Source organism: Berghia stephanieae, chromosome 11 (assembly GCF_034508935.2).
Source record: "Berghia stephanieae isolate SIO BIC M18660-M18661 chromosome 11, UCSD_Bste_1.3, whole genome shotgun sequence".
NCBI lineage: Eukaryota > Metazoa > Mollusca > Gastropoda > Nudibranchia > Aeolidiidae > Berghia > Berghia stephanieae.
In genome coordinates, this window is record NC_088370.1 from 8,652,197 (window position 1) to 8,674,696 (window position 22,500).

The 22,500-nt window shown below is 35.4% G+C and overlaps 1 protein-coding gene across 1 annotated transcript in view; it reads right to left on the reverse strand.

Moving 5' to 3' along the window:
* Window positions 1-3,171: 3,171 nt before the first annotated feature.
* LOC144956652 (uncharacterized) overlaps window positions 3,172-22,500 on the reverse strand; it is a 118,317-nt gene continuing 98,988 nt past the window's right edge. Inside the window, exons 13-19 of the mRNA XM_078887298.1 lie at window positions 21,182-21,307; window positions 20,094-20,255; window positions 18,040-18,135; window positions 17,221-17,294; window positions 16,388-16,522; window positions 6,848-11,333; window positions 3,172-6,358 (exon numbers count right to left, since the gene is read on the reverse strand). Coding sequence (XP_078743424.1) covers window positions 11,330-11,333; window positions 16,388-16,522; window positions 17,221-17,294; window positions 18,040-18,135; window positions 20,094-20,255; window positions 21,182-21,307 — 597 coding nt within the window. The 3' untranslated portion in view covers window positions 3,172-6,358; window positions 6,848-11,329. The remainder of the gene's footprint in view (window positions 6,359-6,847; window positions 11,334-16,387; window positions 16,523-17,220; window positions 17,295-18,039; window positions 18,136-20,093; window positions 20,256-21,181; window positions 21,308-22,500) is intronic.

Here is a 22,500-nt window from a genome sequence, read left to right on the forward strand (position 1 = left end):
CCCCCATCCCTCACCCACCCCAAGAAACTAGGCGTGCAATAAACGTTCAATTCTGCACGCACCGCATCCAGTGTTAACATTTGGTCAGCTTCAATCAATCAAAAAAAAAAAACAAAAAACAAACAAAAATAAAAATATGTAAAGAAAGCTCATTGGTGTGCAAAGAATTAATCTGACAGCATAATGATAATGATTGACGCATAATGACCATAACTAATGTGAATAATTAATTTACAAATAATTAAAAACCTATCTACATATATCTTTATATATATATATATATATATATATATATATATATATATATATATATATATATATATATATATATATATATATATATATATATATAATATATATATATATATATATATATATATATATATATATATATGAGTGCGCACATATTCACAAGCCTCAAAACCCTATGCAATATAAATGGCCTGAATTTAACACATTGGTGTAATGAACAAATATTTTGCGAAGGTTTGTATTCGAGGCAAAGACACCTGTAGGTGTAGGTGTCCTTGATTCGAGGCTATAAACACACTGGGTCACCAGCAGCAGGCCTGTCAATAAGTACACACAACACAACATAACATCCCACCGTCAAGTTTTGCCAACAAAAATTAAAAACTACAGCTTCGAATAAAAATTGAAAAAAAAAAAAACAACAACTTTGTTTCGGGCTCAAAACCCTTCTTCAGCAAAGAACAAAAAACACACAACGATTCAATAGATAATAAATACTTCTATGGATAAGATAGATGAGTGTCAAGTCGGGATTGACGACAACAGAAAATCATCATTCCCAACTGAACGAACCTATGAACAAACAAACAAACAAATAAAAAGGGAAATAAATAAAAAGAACGACAAAATCTTAAAATTATGATAATTAGCATTTACAAATCAATAAAAACATGAACCCCGCCCCCCTCCACCCCCCTAAAACACCCCAGGAAAAAAAAAAACAAAACCAGAACAAAAATCACAGACTGATTTACTTCAAGCCATCTCGTGGAAGAATTGTAAGGCGTAACAAAATTCACAACTTTGAAAACAAGATGCTTTCATTGTAACAAAATCAACCAATTCCATTAACAACAATTAGGAACCAAAATTAAACTACTAGAAAACACGATTATCATTGGTAACAAAATGAAAAAGTGAATGGACCAATCAATAACAGCATGTACTAACAATACGGTGTAAGAGCTTGTGTTTGTTGTTTGTTGCTTTAGGTCTCTTCCAACACAATTGAGGTTATATGAGAGACCGCTGAAACAAAAAAACAAGCAATCTAACAAAACTAGTACAAATGTAAATCAAAATCATAACCTAAAGATATCATAAGCTAAATTATAAATAACCAAGAACAAACAGGCAGAGGATTTACAGGAAAAAAAATATCCCCTGTCAAAAATACAATCACAAACCAAAGAAGCAGGATAGGCTAGTAAAGAGAAGAAGAAACGACATCACTATCGGATCGTACACCCATGCGAACATCATAGGTATATGATTCAAGGGTGATGCTCCCATCCAACCACCCGCGGTGTAAGAGCTGGATGACCAATAACAATAATAATAATAATAATAACAAAAAGAACGAAAAACGAAATTAAACAATTTGAAAAAAAAAGCATTATTATTGTAACAAAATACAAAGGTGAGTGAACCAATTCCAATAATAATAACTAATAACAACAATAATAACAAAACCAAATTTAACAATTCGACAAACACTATTATTGTAACAAAATAATAAAAAGGCGAATGACCCAATTACAGTAGCAAAAAATGACAGAACAAAATTAGAATAAATAATATATACGTACTACCATTCAATAAATGCATTGTTTGCCACCAAGTAACTGCCATCCTCAGGAAAAAACTCACATCTTAAAGTTTGGCCAGAAAACTCGTCCTTCAAATGTCAATTGATTTAAATGACCCTCGTCTTAGCAAAAACTCTCAAACCTGGGACTTCACGAAGTCTTCCTTAAGTCCCTTTTTTGAGAGTTTTTTTTCCAAGACTAGGGTGATTTAAATCGGTCAATATTTGAAGGATGAGTTTTCTGGCCAAATTTTTAAATACATGTTTTTCCAGAGTACGACAGTTGACCAGACCTGCCAACTAAAAATGTAAAAAAATCACAGTTTTCAGAGAGAAGAAATAGAAGTCACTATAATTAACTTTACAAATTAATATTTTACATTTATCAGTATTAAATATGTCTTCTAAACCCTGAATAGATGCTTTGTGGCATCAAAGTTTTCTTTTTATCACATTGTAATGAATCAAAAATGTCTCTTTATTTCTATTGTTGAAGCCAAAAATTCGTATTTTTACGATTTTTCCGTAGTAGCTGGCAGGTCTGCAGTTGACTGGTGAAATATGAAAATCTTTGCAGCTTTAATCTTGTTATTTTAATGATTATCATTGACAAAGTTACAATTAATGTCCTCCTAACTTTGCCACCAAAAATATTCAAATTAGTAATTAGTATTGGTAAAAATGACACAACGATAATCAATTATAGAAATCTTTACAGTTTTGGCAGTAAAATTATAGATCACAAACATTATTTTAAAAACAAGGACTTACAACATCATCTGTGTCAATGTTTACGGAACAATATTATAAATCAAATTTAAAACACGCTCTCGTTTTCATATGTAAATGTTACTGCTTGAAGCTCAAAGAGATAAATAACAATGTGAAATTGAATGCAAGCTTCAATTTGATATACAAAATCAGATAATGTGGACGTTTTGGGTTTCCCCTTCATCAACAAAACAGGATGAATGCAACACTACAGACGAATGAGATAATGTGATAGTGGCGTTGTTTTCGTTTACTAAATTGAAGCTTAAATTCAATTTCACATTGTTATCTATCTCGTTTACACAGTTTATCAACATTGATTCCAGTCTGAAATTTTGGCAGATTGAATAATAAAATATTTCATTCATATTCTGACCCCCCCCCCCCCTCTCTCTCTTTCTCTCTCTCTCTCTCTCTCTCTCTCTCAATATATATATATATATATATATATATATATATATATATATATATATATATATGTCTTTCTCTCTGTCTGTCTGTCTGTCTGTCTGAGTGACTTTCTCTCTCTCTCTCTCTCTCTCTCTGTATCTCTCCTTCTCTTTCTGTCTGTCTGTCTCTCTCTCTCTCTTATTCTTTGTCACACATTCAAACACACACACACACACATATTTTCTCTACTACTACATTAGAAAAACCATTTAAAATCATGTTGTTTTTCACTCTTAAATGTATACAAAACTTGAAGGTCATTTCGGCATCAACACAGGGAAACCCGTGACGTGAGACAACTACACAGACAATGAATGCACATTTTTTATGCACCTCTTGAGCACCAAAGAAAAACAAAAGTAACACAAAGAGGATTGATGAGAAAACAGCAGAAACATTATAGTAGGAAGAAAAAAAAAAGAGAGTAAAAGTCATCCTTCAGAACCATTGTGACACATAAAGCTTGAATTTGTCAAGTGTGAATTGGACAATTGCTTGCTATCCTTTGGATAGGACGCTAGTCTATTGTAAAGTACTTTCTGCCAAATCTAACAGAACCAGCTATCCAATCACTGCTGAGTGAACTGGGAGGTCAGAAAAAAAATTATCTCAATTGCATCCGGAATTGATCTCAGTCCCTTTGTGAGCGAAGCGAGTGCTCTACCAACTGAACAATTTAATTGTAATGGCAACATGTCTGACCAGTAATCAGAAGGTCTGAGGTTCGATCCCCAGTCGAGGTCGACTGTTTTTTTTTGGATGTTTTTCTTTTCCTTGTATTTTTCTTTCTAGCTTTGTCTGGCACCTTTTCAACAACACTTTTTCAGTTCTTAGTCTTATACAGGCATCACGTCTCATTCCACATGTCAAGCATTGCAGTCGACCTCAGACTCAGACCACTTGTCACGTGTTTTGAGCACGTTGAGTGTGTATTTGTATTTGTATTGTGTTATAGAAAAAAAAAAAAAACTTAACTCACTCAATCCTAGAGATTTTTGCTACTTTTCGAAATAGGAAAGAAATGTATTAAAAATGAGCATGTACATAGATAGTTTTATTCAACTTCCATTAACATGCAAAACCTAAAACCAATAGCTTTGATACTACGCCTATAATTTGTCTCAGAAAAATGTAATAAATAGGTATGGGGTAAAAGTAACACTAGTAAACTACGGATAAAGTCGGTGTTAGGGTTGAGTGAGTTGAGCCCATGGTCAACTGGGATCCTCTGTATATTAACAATTGTGTGAATTGAAATTATGATATATATCATAATATATAAAAGAATAAACATGATCTTATTAATAAAAAAGCACCTGTAATGTTTAGACAATAATGAATCAAGCGACACACACACACACAAACACACACACAAACACACACACACACACACACACACACAGAAAAGAATTGACGTCCAATCACAGCTTTCCGCTTTTGTTTTGTTTTTAAGGGTTTTACAGTACTTGCAACACGTGTAGGTCATATCAGTGCCAGTAAAAAAATGAAGAAAATGGGATGGTCAAAAAATTATAGATTTACAATTAAAGCACCGAAGAAAAAGTAATAAAAGAAAAAATAATAAAAAGGAAATTTGATTTTTAAAAATAAAAAAAAAAATCAGTAAGAAACATTTTCAAAGATTCCAAATTGCATTCAACGTCCTGGAAATATTATATCACTATGGAGTGGGGAAGGGGGTGGGTTGTGGTGGGGGGGGAGGGAGGGGGGGGGGGGAGGGAGGGGAGTAAATTCTAAACATTCTAAAGAATGATAAACTTGAAAAATGATCACATTTTGAAGAAGATGATGATGATTTTGGTGAAGATGATTTTGATGATGATGATGATGATGATGATTTCAATGAAGAATACGTAGAGCAAATGTGATTTTGGCGGCGGTGAGGAATGAATGATAACAATAATAATTTGATATGGTAAAAGTATAAGTATAATGATAGCATTGTCAGTAGGCCAATTCAATCTACATTACAAAAATAAATGATGGATCAGTTTTTTTTTTTAAACGTGAAGGAACCACAGCAGGGTTGACAACTCTGGAGGCAACAATTTACTGAACTTTGACACACAAACACATTGACCTTGACCCCTTTCTGAATGAATGACGAATTCCAGTAAAAATACATTAAGTACTTACTTTTTTCTTGTTTAGCAAGTGGTGATTGAAAATATAGATAGAACGAAGTTGACGTCACTCAGGTCTTTGTTATTGTTTTTTGCCATCCAGGTTTATGAGTAATTCTCACATAACTGTGTTATCTAGACAAAACACGCTCATGGTTACATATAGTTTTGTGTGTTGGTCCGATATACTTCCGGATGGCAATGTTATGAACTTTTTAGCCAAGCGCAAACTATCTATACTGATGGTTTGTTTATCACATACTGAATTCTGTAAATATACGGAAAATTGGCGACTTTGTCATAGACTCTAGACTTTCTGAATATATTTATCTTTCTTTGACGTTCTTGCCTTGCATCACATTGACATTTTTAATCTTCAAAGACTCAATTCAATCCCTATTACAGTTGGGATTTTTTTTCTTTGTTCTTTTCTTTTATTCTTTAAGGGTTTTACGGCGCTTGCAACACATTTAGGATATATCAGCGTTTCTTTCTGACTCCCGCGCCAGGTGTCCACACAGAAATGATTGGGTCTGTTAGACCTGGAAGAAAGTACACTGCAATAAACAAAGGGTTCTATCCAAAGGGTAGCAAGCAAGCCTTGCTACTGTCTGTTTAAACCCCAATCTTCGTGGTGGACCGACTCATACTTATAGCTCTTCTGATAGACAACAACAACACCCTATTGTAACGACAATGTTTAAATAATATGACACTAAATTCGTAGATATGTAAGTCTGGGCTTTAGAACCGGGTGAAGCATCGGAAACAGTCTCATTTCATTTCAACAAACAAATAAACAAACAAACAAACAAACAAACAAACCAACAAACGAACAAACAATAAATAAAAATTCTACAACTGTTAATTAAAGAGTTCAATTATTATTTTTGTAACAGTTTTTCTGGTATTTTTTTTTCTTATGACTTGATGGCATTCAATTTTTTAAAAGGAGGAGGAGGAGATGAAGAAGCTGAAGAAGAAGAAGCTGAAGAAGAAGAAGAAGAAGAAGAAGAAGAAGAAGAAGAAGAAGAAGAAGAAGAAGAAGAAGAAGAAGAAGAAGAAGAAGAAGAAGAAGAAGAAGAAGAAGAAGAAGAAGAACAACAACAAAAACAACAACAAGAACAAGAAGAACAAAAACAAGAACAAGAAACTATCAAAATATTTTTTTTGTTTGTTTGTTGCTTTAGGTCTCTTCCAACACAATTGAGGTTATATGAGAGACCGCTGAAACACAAAACAAGAAATCTAACAAAAATAGTACAAATGTCAATCAAAATCATAACCTAAAGATATCATAAGCTAAATTATAAATAACCAAGAACAAACAGGCAGAAGATTTACAGAAAAAATAATATCCCCTGTCAAAAATACAATCACAAACCAAAGAAGCAGGATAGGCTAGTAAAGAGAAGAAGAAACGACATCACTATCGGATCGTACACCCATGCGAACATCATAGGTATATGATTCAAGGGTGATGCTCCCATCCAACCACCCGCCCTACTATCGATCATACACCCATGCGAACATCATAGTATATGATTCAAGGTGATGCTCCCATCCAACGACATCACTATCGGATCGTACACCCATGCGAACATCATAGGTATAATTCAAGGTGATGCTCCCATCCAACAACCTATCAAAATATGAAAATTGAAAAATAAACCAAAAAAAACTTAGAATTTGGCAACAAAACGATAGCAGGAATAGTTTTACAAAAGTTCACAAAACCGGACACGACGAATTGTTTGTTTTGGTTTTGAAGGGTTTTACGGCGCTTGCAACACATTTAGGTTATATCAGCGCCAGTAAAAAGGAAAAAATGGGATAGTAAAAAGTTCTAGAATTACAATTAAAGCACCCAAGAAAAAGAAAGTCAAAGGGGAATTGAGGAGAAATAGGGATCAGATGTAGATTCCAAGAGCATACCACCAATGTACTTAGTTTGAAATCACCTACAAGTCTCATCCAGACACAAGCACAAAATCCAACAAAGAGGAACACACTCAAATGCTTACATTATACATTAAAAATAAAAATAATAATACATAACAGAGAGATGATTTACAAGGAAAAAAATATCATCTCCCAAAACAATAACTATGCATTTGACTGTTTCCATCCCAGCTAGGATTCCGGCCAGTGCCAAGACAAAACCAAGTAATCTCATTCCGAGACAAAGACAGAAAGCATGTTGGATAACAGATATAAGGGGATAGAAGGCACAGTATGTACCTCCCTGCCCGCTATAGGAGCACGACGAATTGATCAAACTTTGGACGCTACTAAATCGTCAGTTTTTTTGGTTACGAAAAAACAATCTTTTGGAACATAGAAATGCATATCGATGGCCCGTTGATCAAACCTCTGAAGTATAGTATCGCAAAGAGACTACCTCAGAGGTTTGATCAACGGGCCATTGATATGCTTAGTTTTTGTGATTTGTTGAAGAACGTATGAAGTGAATTTTAAATGGATGCCATAAGCAGACATTTATATGATCAAATATATTTATGCAAATTTTACATAATTTTTATGATTTGTGGTGAATTAAGTCATTTTGTTTACAGTTCAATAGGGAATGAGATTAGCGTCCCTTGATTGGACGTCACCCATAGTCTGTGACGTCACCGGCGGAAAACTTATTAGAGAGAAAACGTCATGTTGGATATGCGCATGTGTCTCTTGTCCTCGCGGACCTCACAACCAACATGGCGTTCTCTCTCTAATAACTTTTTCCGCCGGTGACGTCACAGACTATGGGTGACGTCCAATCAAGGGACGCTACTCTTCCGCTAATCTCATTCCCTATAAACAGCCGGGCAGCCGTAGACAAAACATTGTACATTTACAATAGACAAGAACGAAGCACCTCAGCATAGTCACTGGTTTATCATTTCATATAGAATTGTTTATTTCACGTACAAACTTATCTTTCATCGTAAGTGCTATTTATGTATAATATGGCACTTACAATAATACTTGAAATCAATGATGATACGAAATAGGTGACCCATCATCTATAAACAGTATTGTGTCGCTATCGATAACATACCAAATTGTGATTTTTAATAGAAAATGACCAAATGAGCAATGACACCGTTGATAGTAAAAGAAACTTGAGCTTTTATATAGCGCAATATCCACTAAATGTGCTCAAAGTCAAAGCGCTTTACACGTTAGTACAGTTTTAAATGCCTACCATCACCACTTATTATCTACAAGATACAATATCTACCTCTATTTCATCTACCTTAAGATCCATCTCTATCTTATTGTCATAAAATCACAAAGCCATACAAAGAATCAAATAGAATATATATATATATATATATACACATGTCGACATAATGAAAGAAATTGTCATGCCATTGATATTTCTACTATTAATGATATAATTATCATGACAGTCTAACAGCATTGCACATGATCGAAAACTCACTGGAAAATTCCACACAAATAAACAACGACAAAACGACCTCCATTGGATTTCCATTCATTTCCTTTGAGATGAATTATTTCGAGAATTTTAAAACCATTCCAAACCTTTTTTTTTCAAAAAGTAACATTTGCTGAGAAAAAAACCCCCCAAAAACAAAAAAAAACCAAAAACAAATAGAAAATAAAACATAAAAAAAAAATCCAGACAAAAAAACAATAAAATAAACAAAATCCACTCTCTTTACAAGAAAAAAAAAAAAAAAATAAATAAATAAATAGTCAAAACATTAAAAAAAAAGAAGAAAAAAAAAAGTCAAAACATTAAAAAAAAAAAAGAAAAAAAGTCAAAACATTAAAAAAAAAAGAAAGAAAAAAAAAGAAAAATTCAAAACATTTAAAAAGAAAATAAAATGAGAAAAAAACAAACCCCCAGGAGAATGAAAATATTTCAAGATAGAGAATGCTTAGGACTCTTTCAAAGTCAATGCCAAGCTACTCGAAGCTGAGGGCTGTCAGAAGTCATGAAACAAAAACGGTTAGAACAGTTTCCAAAAAAAAAAAAAAAAACAATACCAAAACAAACACAGAACAGTTCAAGCTCAAAACCCTTCTTCAGCCAATAACACGTTCGTTCTTATCATTCGTCACCAACAACCCATCCAAGACAGTGAGTTGAGCAGCAACGGAATACTAATAATACTTATACTACTGATAATAATGATATCATTCAGATCTTGAATTATTTGACAGGAAATAATAATAAAATACAATAGTTTAATGCTTAGAGTGTAATATTGCTCTCACTCATTGTAGAGTGGAATTCTGGAAATAATTTTAAGACAATACAAAGTAAAAAAAGAAAAAAAAAAGAAAAAGAAAAAGATAAAAAAACAAAAAAATTTTTGCGTAAAGACCACCTACGATTTATGAAAATATTCCGTGCAAAAATTGTCTTCATCAAATGTAACCAATCGTCTCAAAACGGTATTATGTTGGAACGAACCATATGCTTAAAAACCGAATTTAATGTTAAAGTGGTCAAAATTATAAATCATTAGCATTAGCACCCTAAAGTATGGAATCCATTGCCTCAATAAATCATATAAACTCAACACAAGTCTGATATTTCTGGCTATAAATTCAATTTTCAACATCTTAACCAATCCGACTTAATACCGTTTTGAGGCGAAGGGTCACAAATGCTACCAGCCTTCAATCATAGAAACGGATGCGTTATATCCATATCCATGCCCTCTTTAGACTGCTGGGATACATATTATTATCTATCTAGATTCCCCTTTAAACAACCAATGATTTCATCTTCCATCACAATAACTATCTCAATTTATCAAATTAATATATAAAGTGTCGCTATTGGTTCTTGGTTGTATATTTTTTTTACATTTTTGTGCATTTGCATATACATATTGTATATACATTGTCGCCATAGATTCTCAACTTTGTGTTTATACATTTTTTCATGCATGCCACGTCTGTAAACGAATTTCCATTTTTTGGATGAATAAAGTATATATTATCATTATTATTATCATTATATCCATATCAATGCCTTCTTTAGCCTGCTAGGATTACATATTACCAATCTAGATTCCCCTTAAATGTTGTCTTTAAATTTAAACAAACAATACTTTCATCTTCCATCACCACCAGCCGATAAAGGCCAGCCGAATGATCATTTCAAAAAGCCGGTTTTTTCCATCTTTAACCAGAAAAAGGACGTACATACGTCCCTGAATGAGAGAAAGTCCAACCACATTAAAAATAATGCCCATTGTCTAAACAAATAAATCTACACCAAAAAAAATAATAATTGAAACATTTTTTTTTTTTTAAATAAGCATTTAACAAAATTGATTATCAAATATAACATAGAAAGACTTTAATGTTTGACGGCTGTTCATCATCACTAACAATATTATTATTATCATATCTATCTGGATTTCCAAACTGGCTTGTATGTCAGTCGTCCTCCCACTTCCATGCCCTTTTCTGATTGGTTGTTGACAGGCAAACATTCCATTTACCCATACACACACACTCACACAACACAAACACACACATACATACATACATATATATATATACACTCTACACGCATATCTTTCCATAAAGAAAAATAAAAAATGAAACGAATAAAACAAAAAAACAAAAACAAACAAACACAAAAAAACAAACAAGCTCCAAATCCCCCCCCCCCCCACCCCACTCCAATACACACAAACATAAAATAAAAAATTAAAAATTAGCAGTAAATAATTGGATCTAGCAAGTTGAATACCAGCTCTCCATTCTTCTCTCTCTCTCTTGATGTCCACGAAGACGATACCCGATACAGTGATATAATATATATATATATATCGTCTGGCAGGCCGTTCTATACTTTCCACAATACGTTGTTTGTTGTTTATGGAGGGAGAATTCACTGCCCCTGCTGGGTGCAGGAACAGCGAGACGATCACAGAATTGAGTTGTGTTGTATGTATAAGGAGGAAAAAAAGGGGGGTTGGGGGTGGGGGGGAGTTGTATGTTGGGGGAGGAAGCGTTACCTCCCCTTGTCTGCCATCTCGACTACTAGGTCAAAGGTCAGAGGTCACAGGTCAGACGGTAGTTGTCAGTCAGACGTTGATCCTCAAGGTTTTGAGTTTTGAGTCCTTCATCAACTGGGAAAGAAATAAATAAAATGCGGTTGAAATACAGGGGGATTTTAAAGTATTCAGTTTGCAGTGTTACAATAATATGTTTAGGCATTAAATATCATGAGTTTTTACAGTGTTTGTAGTACTTTCAAAGTCACATATGAGGGAAAAAGTAGAAAGAAAGAAAGAAAAAAAACCCCAAATGAATAAAAACAAAAACATTACCGAAAGAATAAAAAAAGAAAACCCAACAACAAAGGGTAACAAGCGACTGCCATTGTGCATTTCACGCTATAGAAACCTGGATAGAGTTCGGCTTTATGGGCCTAATGGCTACTTCAACACCCTAAATCTATGGAAAAATATGAGTCAGTTTCATTGAAATAAACACCTTTACAACATAGAACACTTTGTACATCATCAGAAGTAAACAGGAAGTCTGCGGTTTGTTTGTTTTTGTTTTTAAGGGTTTTACGGCGCTTGCAACACATTTAGGTTATATCAGCGCCAGTAAAAAGGAAGAAAATGGGATAGTAAAAAGTTCTAGAATTACAATTAAAGCACCCAAGAAAAAGTAAGACAAAGCGGAACTGGGAACAAATAGGGATCAGATGTAGATTCCAAGAGCATACCACCAATGCACCTAGTTTGAGATCACCTATAAGTCTCATCCAGACACAAGCACAAAATCCAACAAAGAGGAATACACTCAAATGCCTACATTATACATTAGAGAGAGAGAGAGAGAGAGAGAGACAGAGAGAGAGAGAGAGAGAGAGAGAGAGAGAGAGAGAGAGAGAGAGAGAGAGAGATACAAAAAGAGAGACATAGAGAGAGAAGATGAAGAAGAAGAAGAGGAAGAGGATTGGGAAGAAAGAAGAAAGAAGAAGTGTTTTTGTTTTTAAGGGTTTTACGGCGCTTACAACACATTTAGGTTATATCAGCGCCAGTAAAAAGGAAGAAAATGGGACAGTAAAAAGTTCTAGAATTACAATTAAAGCATCCAAGAGAAAGTAAGACATAGGGGAACTGGGAACAAATAGGGATCAGATGTAGATTCCAAGAGCATACCATCAATGTACTTAGTTTAAGATCACCTTTTAGTCTCATCCGGACATAAACACAAAATCCAACAAAGAGGAATACACTCAAATGCTTACATTATAAATTCAAAATAACAGATATAATAATACATAACAGAGAGATGATCATCTCCCAAAACAATAACTATGTATTTGACTGTTTCCCTCCCAGCCGAGGACTCCGGCCAGGGCCAGGACAAAACCAAGTAATCTCATTCCAAGACAAAGACAGAAAGCATGGTGGAAAACAGATATAAGGGGATAGAAGACACAGTATGTACCCCCCTGCCCTCTATGGGAGGTCAGGAACCCCACCCAGATTGTGGTATGACACTCGCTTTCGAATCGGTATGTTCTGGGTTCGAGCCTCGCCCGGCGCATAGTTGAGTCCCTGGAAAAGAATCTTTACTCACATCACATTCTCTCACTGTAGTCAGGTGTAAAATGAGTACCTGGCCGTTTAACAGCGTTGTTGGAAAAAAAAAAATTGTAACTTTGCCTGATTTTACTGTTGGCCAGGGACCCTCTATAAGGTGCTTTGAGCACATTTAGTGGATATTATGGATATATATTTTTAAAAATCTCAATTTTTAATGTGGAATTATCGCAGTATAAAGGATTAAAATTATCGTTATTAATTAATAAAATAATTCAATAAAATAGAAAATTGTTAAGAGCATGATAAGAAAAAATTGGAAAATAATTTAATGAAAAAGCTATTTAAAAAAAAAAATAATCGGACACCATGCACATCGAAATAACGTTGAGTTAAAAGATGAATAAAGCTGTTTAATGAAATACAAAATGCCAAATAAGCAAACATCTCCAGATAGGGGTTAAAGTGATTCTAGGCAGCATCTAGAAACTGTGGACTGTAAAATATAAATAATAAACAAAAATAAAGCAAAACAGCTTCCATAAAGAGCAAAACAACGTGGCTCAGTGGTACGGTCTTTGCTTCGTACCCGAAAGGTACCGAGTTCGATCATCTGTCGCTGTGCTGTGCTAAGTGTCATACCACAAGACCGCATAGACGCACAAAATATTCTCTTTCACTTTAGAATAAGGCGTCTACAAATAAGTGCCAGAAAAAGCAGAAAGAAAAATACCAGAAAAAAAAATCTTCATTAAAAAAAAAAAAACCCCAAAAAGTCTGCTTTGATGGGGGATTGAACCCCATTCCTCCCGATCACCAGTCAGATGTGTTATCATTAGAAAATGGTATGGGCTGCCTGTATGAATGATACTGCAACCACCATTGAGTACAGACGATACAAGTTATTTTGCATTTTATTTTATTAGTTTTCCACGCTAATTTGTGTATTGTCTGTGCTGACGAAGGGTTTGTGCCCGAAATGTCCATTGTCTGTTTTGTTCCCATACGAAGCCTCTCGATTTTCACGCTTTCATTTGTATGTTTTATCATTACACCATAGAGGTTGCCAGAACGATAAAACAATTTACGAATTTTATCTGACACCAAAGCCATGCCTGATCTTTAATTTGTTAATAATAATGAAAATATTAGTCAAATTTCTATTTTTAAAAAAGCATGTAGTTAAAAAGTTATTCACGATGCTTTGAAAAAACAAATCAATAAAAAAGACAACAAAAATACAAAACAATCAAACAAAAACAACAACAATAAAACAAACAAACAAACAAACAAGAAAAAAAGTCTAAAAGATATGACATTCGATTGAAAGAGATATTTCAATTTTTAATATTATTTTTTTTTTGTAAAGCAAAATTGTTTGTTGTTAGGGATGATGGAAATTATGAATTTTTCAAGCGTTTAGAAATTTTTTTAATAAAAAAAATTACCGAGACAAGAATCAGATTGCTGGAGTCGTTAAGCCACAAGATGACTGTCGGACGTTGAGGTTGCCATACCCACAAACACACAAACAAACAAACAAATAAACAAATCTTGATAAGGCATCTGTCATGAGAATTTTACAAAGTGAAATATGTTGTCCCTATGACCCCTAGTTTTGAATTTATAATATGTAAATGCATAAAAATGTGTAAATATAGAATTAACTCACTCAATCCTAGATATTTTTGCTACTTTTCAAAATTGGAAAACATAATAATAATAATAATAATAATAATAATAATAATAATAATAATAATAATAATAATAATAATAATAATAATATATCTTTATTGTCATGTATTCAAAATGAGCATGGATAGTTTTATTCAACTATCATTAACATGCAAAAAAACCCAAAAAAAACCCTAAAAACATTAGCTTTGATACTACGCCTATAATTTGTCTCATAAAAATGTAATAAATAGGCATAGGGTCAAAGTAACCCGGGTAAACTACGGATATAGTCGGTGTCAGGGTTGACTGAGTTAAGAATTAATGGTGACACTTTATGTATTAATTTTATAAAATGAAATAAGATTATTCTTTTGGCCTCTAATCCCAACTTGTGGGTGTATATTTAAAAAAAATGCTATTTAATTTAAATCGCGGTTGCACATTAAAAATTCGAACACTATGACTATGTGGTAAAAATGAATTAAGGCGACGTATTGTTTTTGTTTTTATTGATAAAATAACGACAGCTCCTCCTGGAGAACTTAATATATTTGTGAAAGGGTGATTGATCATCATGACTGTACTCTTCAATATCTTATCTTATCTTATCTTATCTTACTAAAGGCTTAATGGAAATTATCCTTTAAATGCCGTATACAATAGTTTATAATGACAGAATCTCATATAGCTTGCATTGTATCATTCACAGACAGTTTTACACAACTTTGAATGTCAGGAAAAATGTATCAATACGGATCAATATCTTTCCATTAGTTTTAACCTTCTCCTTACCACCCATAGGAATTTCGTCACATTCGTTACGATGCAACCGACAATTTTCTCATTCTGATTTCTCTTGTACATCACAAAATGTAAAGAAATGCTTTGATTACAGCTATAAATACTAAACATTGTGTCGTAGAGCTCACTTGTTACTTTTTTTGTTTCAGTAAGAAAAGTCTATTCTTGTGTTGGATTGGGAGTGAATTTTCAGGGAGAGAGTTAAGAATCATTATTTAGATCATTTGTTTTTCCCTAGGCCAGTCATGACGAATGCCCAGACCTGCCAAGTACCATGAAAAATTCGTAGAAATACACATTTTTGGCTTCAGCTACAGAATCAACATTCGCTTCTTTGACTCAATAAATCTTGTTGAAAAGGAAAGTTTTAGTTCCTTAGAACCACATATTGATAGTATGCGCTTGGCTGAGGAGCTCATAACATTGCCATCGGAAGTATCACGGACCAACACACAAAACTGTGTGTAACCATGATCGTTTATAGTCTGGTTAATACAGTTTAAGTGAGAATTACTCATAAACACGGATGGCAAAAAACAATAACAAAGACCTGAGTGACGTCAACTTCAAACTATCTATACAGTTTAGTGAGAATTACTCATAAACGTGGATGGCAAAAAAACAATAACAAAGACCTGAGTGACGTCAACTTCGAACTATCTTTACAGTTTAGTGAGAATTACTCATAAACGCAGATGACAAAAAAACAATAACAAAGACCCGAGTGACGTCAACTTCGATCCATCTATATTATTGAGGACTTTGGATCATTTCTTGAATCATGCTAAGGAGCAAATTATACATTTGTAAAGCAATCAAGAGAGATTTCTGTCAACTTAAAAAAAGGTCAAAGGTTAGAGGTTAGAGCAGACCTGCCAACTTAAAATGTAAAAAAATCGTAGTTTTCAGAGAGAAGAAATAGAAGTCACTATAATTAACATTACAAATTAATATTTTACATTTATCAGTATTAAATATGTCTTCAAAACCCCGAATAGATGCTTTGTGGCATCAAAGTTTTCTTTTTATCACATTGTAATGAATCAAAAATGTCTATTTATTTCTATTGTTGAAGCCAAAAATTCGTATTTTTACGATTTTTCCGTAGTAGTTGGCAGGTCTGTTAGAGGTTAAAGACCTACTCTGTGAGCTGCCAAGCCTCAACGTGGACGATGTGGAAATCTTCCTTGGGGGTGAGGATGTCGTTGTGGAAGGTGGTGCAGCAGTGTGATCTCCCTTTGTCCAGGTCACCGTCCAACCACAGACCAAATAGACCCCTGGGGAAGACATTTTAAAGGGAATTAGTGAGAGTTTTTTTCAAGTGAAAGGCATAGCTTAGTTTGGTAGAGCACTCGCTTCACATGCAAAGGGACCAAGATTGATTCAGGGTGCAATTGAGATTTTTTTCTGACCCCCACTGTCGGCCTGCCCAGCAGTGAATCAGTAGTTGGGCCTGTTAGATCTGGCAGAAAGCGCTTCCCGATAGACTAGCATCCTATCCAAAGGATAGCAAGCAATTGCTATTGTTCATTTCCTGCTAAAGTAACTGAGATAAACTCCAACTCCATGGGCCTCATAGCTCTGAAGGATTACTCTCAGGTGAAAGGTGGTGCATTGGAGTGATCTCCCCTTGTCTAGGTCACCATCCAGCCACAGACTGAACAGTGCTATTATCCTAGATTTTATCCTGTATGATTCAATGTGATATGAGAAAAAATACAAACAAAAAGAGGATAGAGAGAAAGAAATAAAAAAACAAAAAAAAAAAAAAAAAAAAAAAAAAAAAAAAAAAAAAAAAGGGAGAGAGAGAGAGAGAGAGAGAGAGAGAGAGAGAGAGAGAGAGAGAGAGAGAGAGAGAGAGAGAGAGAGAGAGAGAGAGAGAGAGAGAGAGAGAGAGAGAGAGAGACAGACAGAGAAGATACTATCAAAGTGCATCAACACAGTTGTAGAGATAAACCAAGGGTAAACAACTCACTCTCCCGATCCGACCCCAAAGCTGTCCTTACATCCATTCATGAAGTAAAAGTTATCTCCCTCCCAATGGAAATGCTGGTTGAGAGAATGAAAGAAAGACAGACATTTATTGTGCAGACATGCCAACTTTATGAAAATTTCGTAGAAATACAAAATACTGTCTTCAATTTCATAACTTCATGAGCATTTCTAAGTCATTAAAAATTTATTGAAAATGAAAGTTGATGCCAAATTAAATGGTTTTAAGGATTTTGAAGTTTTAATTAATCCAGGCATGCCAATTCAGGAGGCAAAAATTTACTGAACTTTTACACAAACACATTGACGGACCCCTTTCTGAGTGCTGAACTCCAGTAATAAGGCAGACTTGTACTTTTTTTTCTATTTATCAGGTGATTGGAAAATATACAGGTATGTAATATATTATGGTCATTTACCACTTAGTCTCTGTCCAAAAATAAATGTATCATGGCCTAACCGTGTCTTGTCTTGTCCTACATGCTTTTCAGTGTTTCTCTTGGCTGGGGGGGGGGGGGGGGGGGGGGGGTCGCTTGTAAAAGCGCCTTGAGCACATTTAGTGGATATCAGTGCACTAAATAAGTGCTCTGGTTTTTAAATAATATATATATATATATATATATATATATATATATATATATATATATATATATATATATTATATATTTTAGTTGAGCTTTAAAATTAAAAAAAATAAAATTAAATAATAAAATAGAGCTTTATTTAGCGCAATATCCACTAAATTTGCTCAAAGCGCTTTCCACGCAAAACATTTAACATGTAGGACGGGACAATGAGTTACCTTGAATTCTGGGTAGAATGTGTAGAGGAAGGTGGAACCAGAGCCGTAGAACGTCTCAGACATCCTGATGGTGGTGCTGAGGTAGGCACCGAATACCTGGTCATGGAATGGAGTATAAGGTTTGAGATGATGATGAGAATCAAATATAAATGTTGCTCGTGTTCAGGTCATTAGCAATGGTTTTCATGGATCCACAGAACGTGCAACAATCCATCGATTGTCACGCATTCTGTAGATCAGTTGATTGTATGTACAGCGTTTTAATATTTGTTTTTGGGATCCACAGAATGTGCAACAAAGATAAGTTTCTACCTTCTACGGATCCTTAAATAAAAAACAGTGCGATAAACTAAACCCCTGCCCGGACAAGGAAAAGACCAATAATTTGTCCCACCCTAAAAACTACTTACATTTTGGTCCGTGTCAGTGAAACACAAAACATACCAGTAACTCCTTGTCCATTTCTCTTATCTCTTTGTAGAGCTGGGATAGTCTGAAACCATGCCTGGCCGCTGAGAGGCAATATGTCCTACCCTAAAAACTACACACATTTTGTTCAGAGTGAAACACAAAATATACCGGTAACTCCTTGTCCATCTATCTCATCTCTCTATGGACCCTAGCCTGGCTGTTGAGAAGATCCTTTGTTCCACCCTCCACCCCCCCCCCCCCCCCCCCCCCCAAACAAAACTACTTCTATTTTGGCCCGAATGAGACATAAAACTACCATTAACTCTTTGTCAATTTCTCTCATCTCTCTGTAAGACATGGGATAGTCTGATCCCTGCCTGGCGTGGAGGAGACCATTAAAGTGTCATAACCTTAGAGAGCTATCTACTTACATTTTGGTCCGTGTCAGTGAGACATAAAACTAATGGTAGTTCATTGTCCACTTCTCTCATCTCTCTGTAAGATCTGGGACAGACTGACCCTAGCCTGTCCTACCCTAAAAACTACAGACATTTTGTTCTGGGTGAGACATAAACCTACTGATAACTCCTTGACCATCTCTTATCTTTCTATGGAACTGGGACTGTCTGCCTCACAGACTATGGAGAGGGTTCTGTGGTTTGACCCTAGCCTTGCCGTTGAGAAGATCATTTGTTCAACCCAAAAAAACTACTATTTTGGCCCAAATGAGACCAAAAAAAAAAACTATCAGTAACTCTTTGTCAATTTCTCTCCTCTCTCTGCAGACCTGGGACAGACTAATTCCCTGCCTGGACGTGGAGGAGACCGTTAATTTGTCATAACCTTAGAGAGCTATCTACTTACATTTTGGTCTGTGTCGGTGAGACACAAAACTACTGGTAGCTCATTGAACATCTCTCTCATATCTCTGTAAGATCTGAAACAGTATGAGACTATGCCTGTCCTACCCTAAAAACTATATACATTTTGTTCTGGGTGAGACAAAAAACTACCAGTAACTCCTTGCCCATCTTTCTCATCTCTCTGTAAGATCTATGACAGTCTACCTACGCCTGTCCTACCCGAAAAACTACAGACATTTTGTTCTGTGTAAGACATAAAACTACCAGTAACACCTTATCCATCTTTCACATCTCTCTGTAAGATCTGGGACAGTCTACCTATGCCTGTCCTACCCTAAAAACTATATACATTTTGTTCTGGGTGAGACAAAAAACTACCAGTAACTCTTGTCCATCTTTCTCATCTCCCTGTAGAGATGGGACAAACTAAACCCGTGTTTGGACGTGGAGAAGACCATCAATTTGTCATAATCTTAGAGAGCTACTTACATTTTGGTCTGTGTCTGTGAAACACAAAACTATCAGTAAGAGATGAAGTGAGTAGGAAAGTGCCAGAAGACAATAGAGAATAAAAATTTTCGCTGCTGTGATGGGACCTGCGACCTTACTGGTACTGGTATGACAACTCCGCCTGCTTCACTCACTTTTCTGAATTAAAACTATCAGTAACAGCTTAAAGTCCATCTTTCTCATCTCTCCGTAAACCTGGGACAGTTTGAACAACGTACCTGACCCTGGAGAAGATCATTTAAAGTGTCATAACCTTAGAGAGCTACTTACATTTTGGTCTGTGTCGGTGAGACACAAAACTACTGGCAGCTCCTTATCCATTTCTCTCATCTCTCTGTAGAGCTGGGACAAACTGAACCCGTGCCGGGACGTGGAGAAGACCAATGTCCAGTTGTAGCCCACTGACATGTTGACCGGCAAGGCAGACATCAGCTGTGGAGGAGAAAGACCCCGTGAAGTAAAAATAGGCTGTTAAAACTACACACCAAATCACACAATATGTCTTTATGAGTGAAGACTGGTTTGTAAACATTAACACACACACACACCCACCCACACACCCACACACACACTGGAGAATTAAATTGTGCTTTTATTCTCAATAGTTTTTTGGGCACTTTTTTGCTCCTTTTATTTCTTTTCACCATTGATATAAGTGTCTTCCCAGTAACTTTTGTGGATTTAAATGCACAAAATTGGGAGACTGAAGATCATCATCATCATCATCATCAATAATAATGATAATAATAATAATAATAATAATAATAATAATAATAATAATAATAATAATAATAATAATAATAATAATAATAATAATAATAATAATAATAATAATAATAATAACAACTTGAGAATTTATACAGCGCAACACCCACTTAACGTGCTCAACGCGCTTCACTTCATGATGGACTTGAGCTCTATCCAAAGGATAGCTAGCAATGGCTACTGTCCGTTTTTTTTTTAACGCTACAACAACCGGAATGGGGATAAGTTAAAATTCCAGGCGTCATTCCGGCCAACTCTGAAAGTGAGATCTTGGTGCGGCTATGTGCTCTAGTGGTATGACACTTGCTTACGGATCAGAAGGTCCTGGGTTCGAGCCTCGCGCTCGGCGCATAGTTGAGTCCTTGGAAAAGGCTCTTTATTCACTTTCTCTCACCGTACTCAGGTGTAAAATGAGCACATGACCGTAAACAGCGGTGTCTTTGTCCGAAAAATTGTAATATCGACTAACAGGCGGCATGTCCCGAACTACGTTAAATGTTGCTGTTGTCCAGGGACCCCTTGTAAAGCGCTTTGAGCACATTTAGTGGATATTGCGCTCTATAAAGCTCATTTTTTTATATCTGTTGCTTTACCTTGATGACGTGTTGTGGGGTGAGGATGACGGAGGGCCCGTTGATGAACTCGGGCAGGTTGAGGTCGTCCTGGGGGTTCTTGTCGATGAAGATGTTGTGGGGGTCGGCGTCCAGGTGGCTCAGGATCTGGGATGGGTGGGTGGTAGGGTGGTGCCATGGTGGTGTCGTAGTGGTGGGAGTTGGTCGTGGTGGTGGTGGTGGTGGGGATGGGGGGGGGGGGGGGGTTCGGTGGTTGGGGTTGAGGAGAATGATAAAAAATAGAAAGGTGAGACGTTGTTGGTTCTGATGGTAGAGATTTTGGAATGGAAACAGAAACATAAAAAACAAAAAAAACAAACAAACAAAACAAAAACAACCCCAACAAATTAAAAAGAATAACCAAAAAAACAAAACAAAAAAAAAACACACAAAAAAACAACAACCAAACAAAATAACAAACAGGAAAGCAAAAGATAAAACTACAAAAACAATATTAAAAAAAAAAAAAGAATAAAAACAAACCAAAATTTTTTTTTTAAATCACATAAACCACCAACACCCCCTCCCCCCCCCTCCCCTCCCCAATGATAGAAGAAAAAAAAAGATTAAAAAAAAAACCCCAGACAAACAAGGAATCAAACAAAACAATCAAAACAAACGGGTGTAACCAAAAAGCATACACGTCATATTATCAGCGAAAGGTCACTGCACCAAAGAGCATTGGATCGCACGGTGCAAACACTTCACACTATCAGATGGTGTGTAGTGTGTACATGGAAAATGTCAACGTTGAAAGAGAACCTAAACAATGGTTGGTTGGTTGGTCGGGGCGACAACAAGAGCTGTCAAGAATACCCTGAATGGCTTGCCAGGCCTCCCAGATTGTCAACGTCGTTCACCAATAATTCTCCTTTTTGAAGCGATGGGGCGCGAGGGGGGGGGGGGGATAAATGATCTAAAAAACGCCCAAAAATCAGAGGTTCTTCAGATATAGATATAGAGCGAAAATGACGTCACTCAAGTCTTTGTTATTGTTTTTGTTTGCCATCCATGTTTATGAGTAATTCTCACTAAACTGTGTTAACCAGACTATAAACGTTCACGGTTACACATAGTTCTGTGCACTCATGAATATTTAAAGTCTGGGTTTAATGAGAATTACTCATAGACACGGATGGCAAATAAAAAAAAAATATACAATAACAAATACCTGAGACAGACTTGTCCCCAAAAACCGTCCATTTAAAGTGTTACTGTGTGTTTGAACCAGACAGGCACCGTACAGTGTTAGGGTTTTATAATCAACAGGCTTGGACAAATGATCTCTCTATTCAATTGTT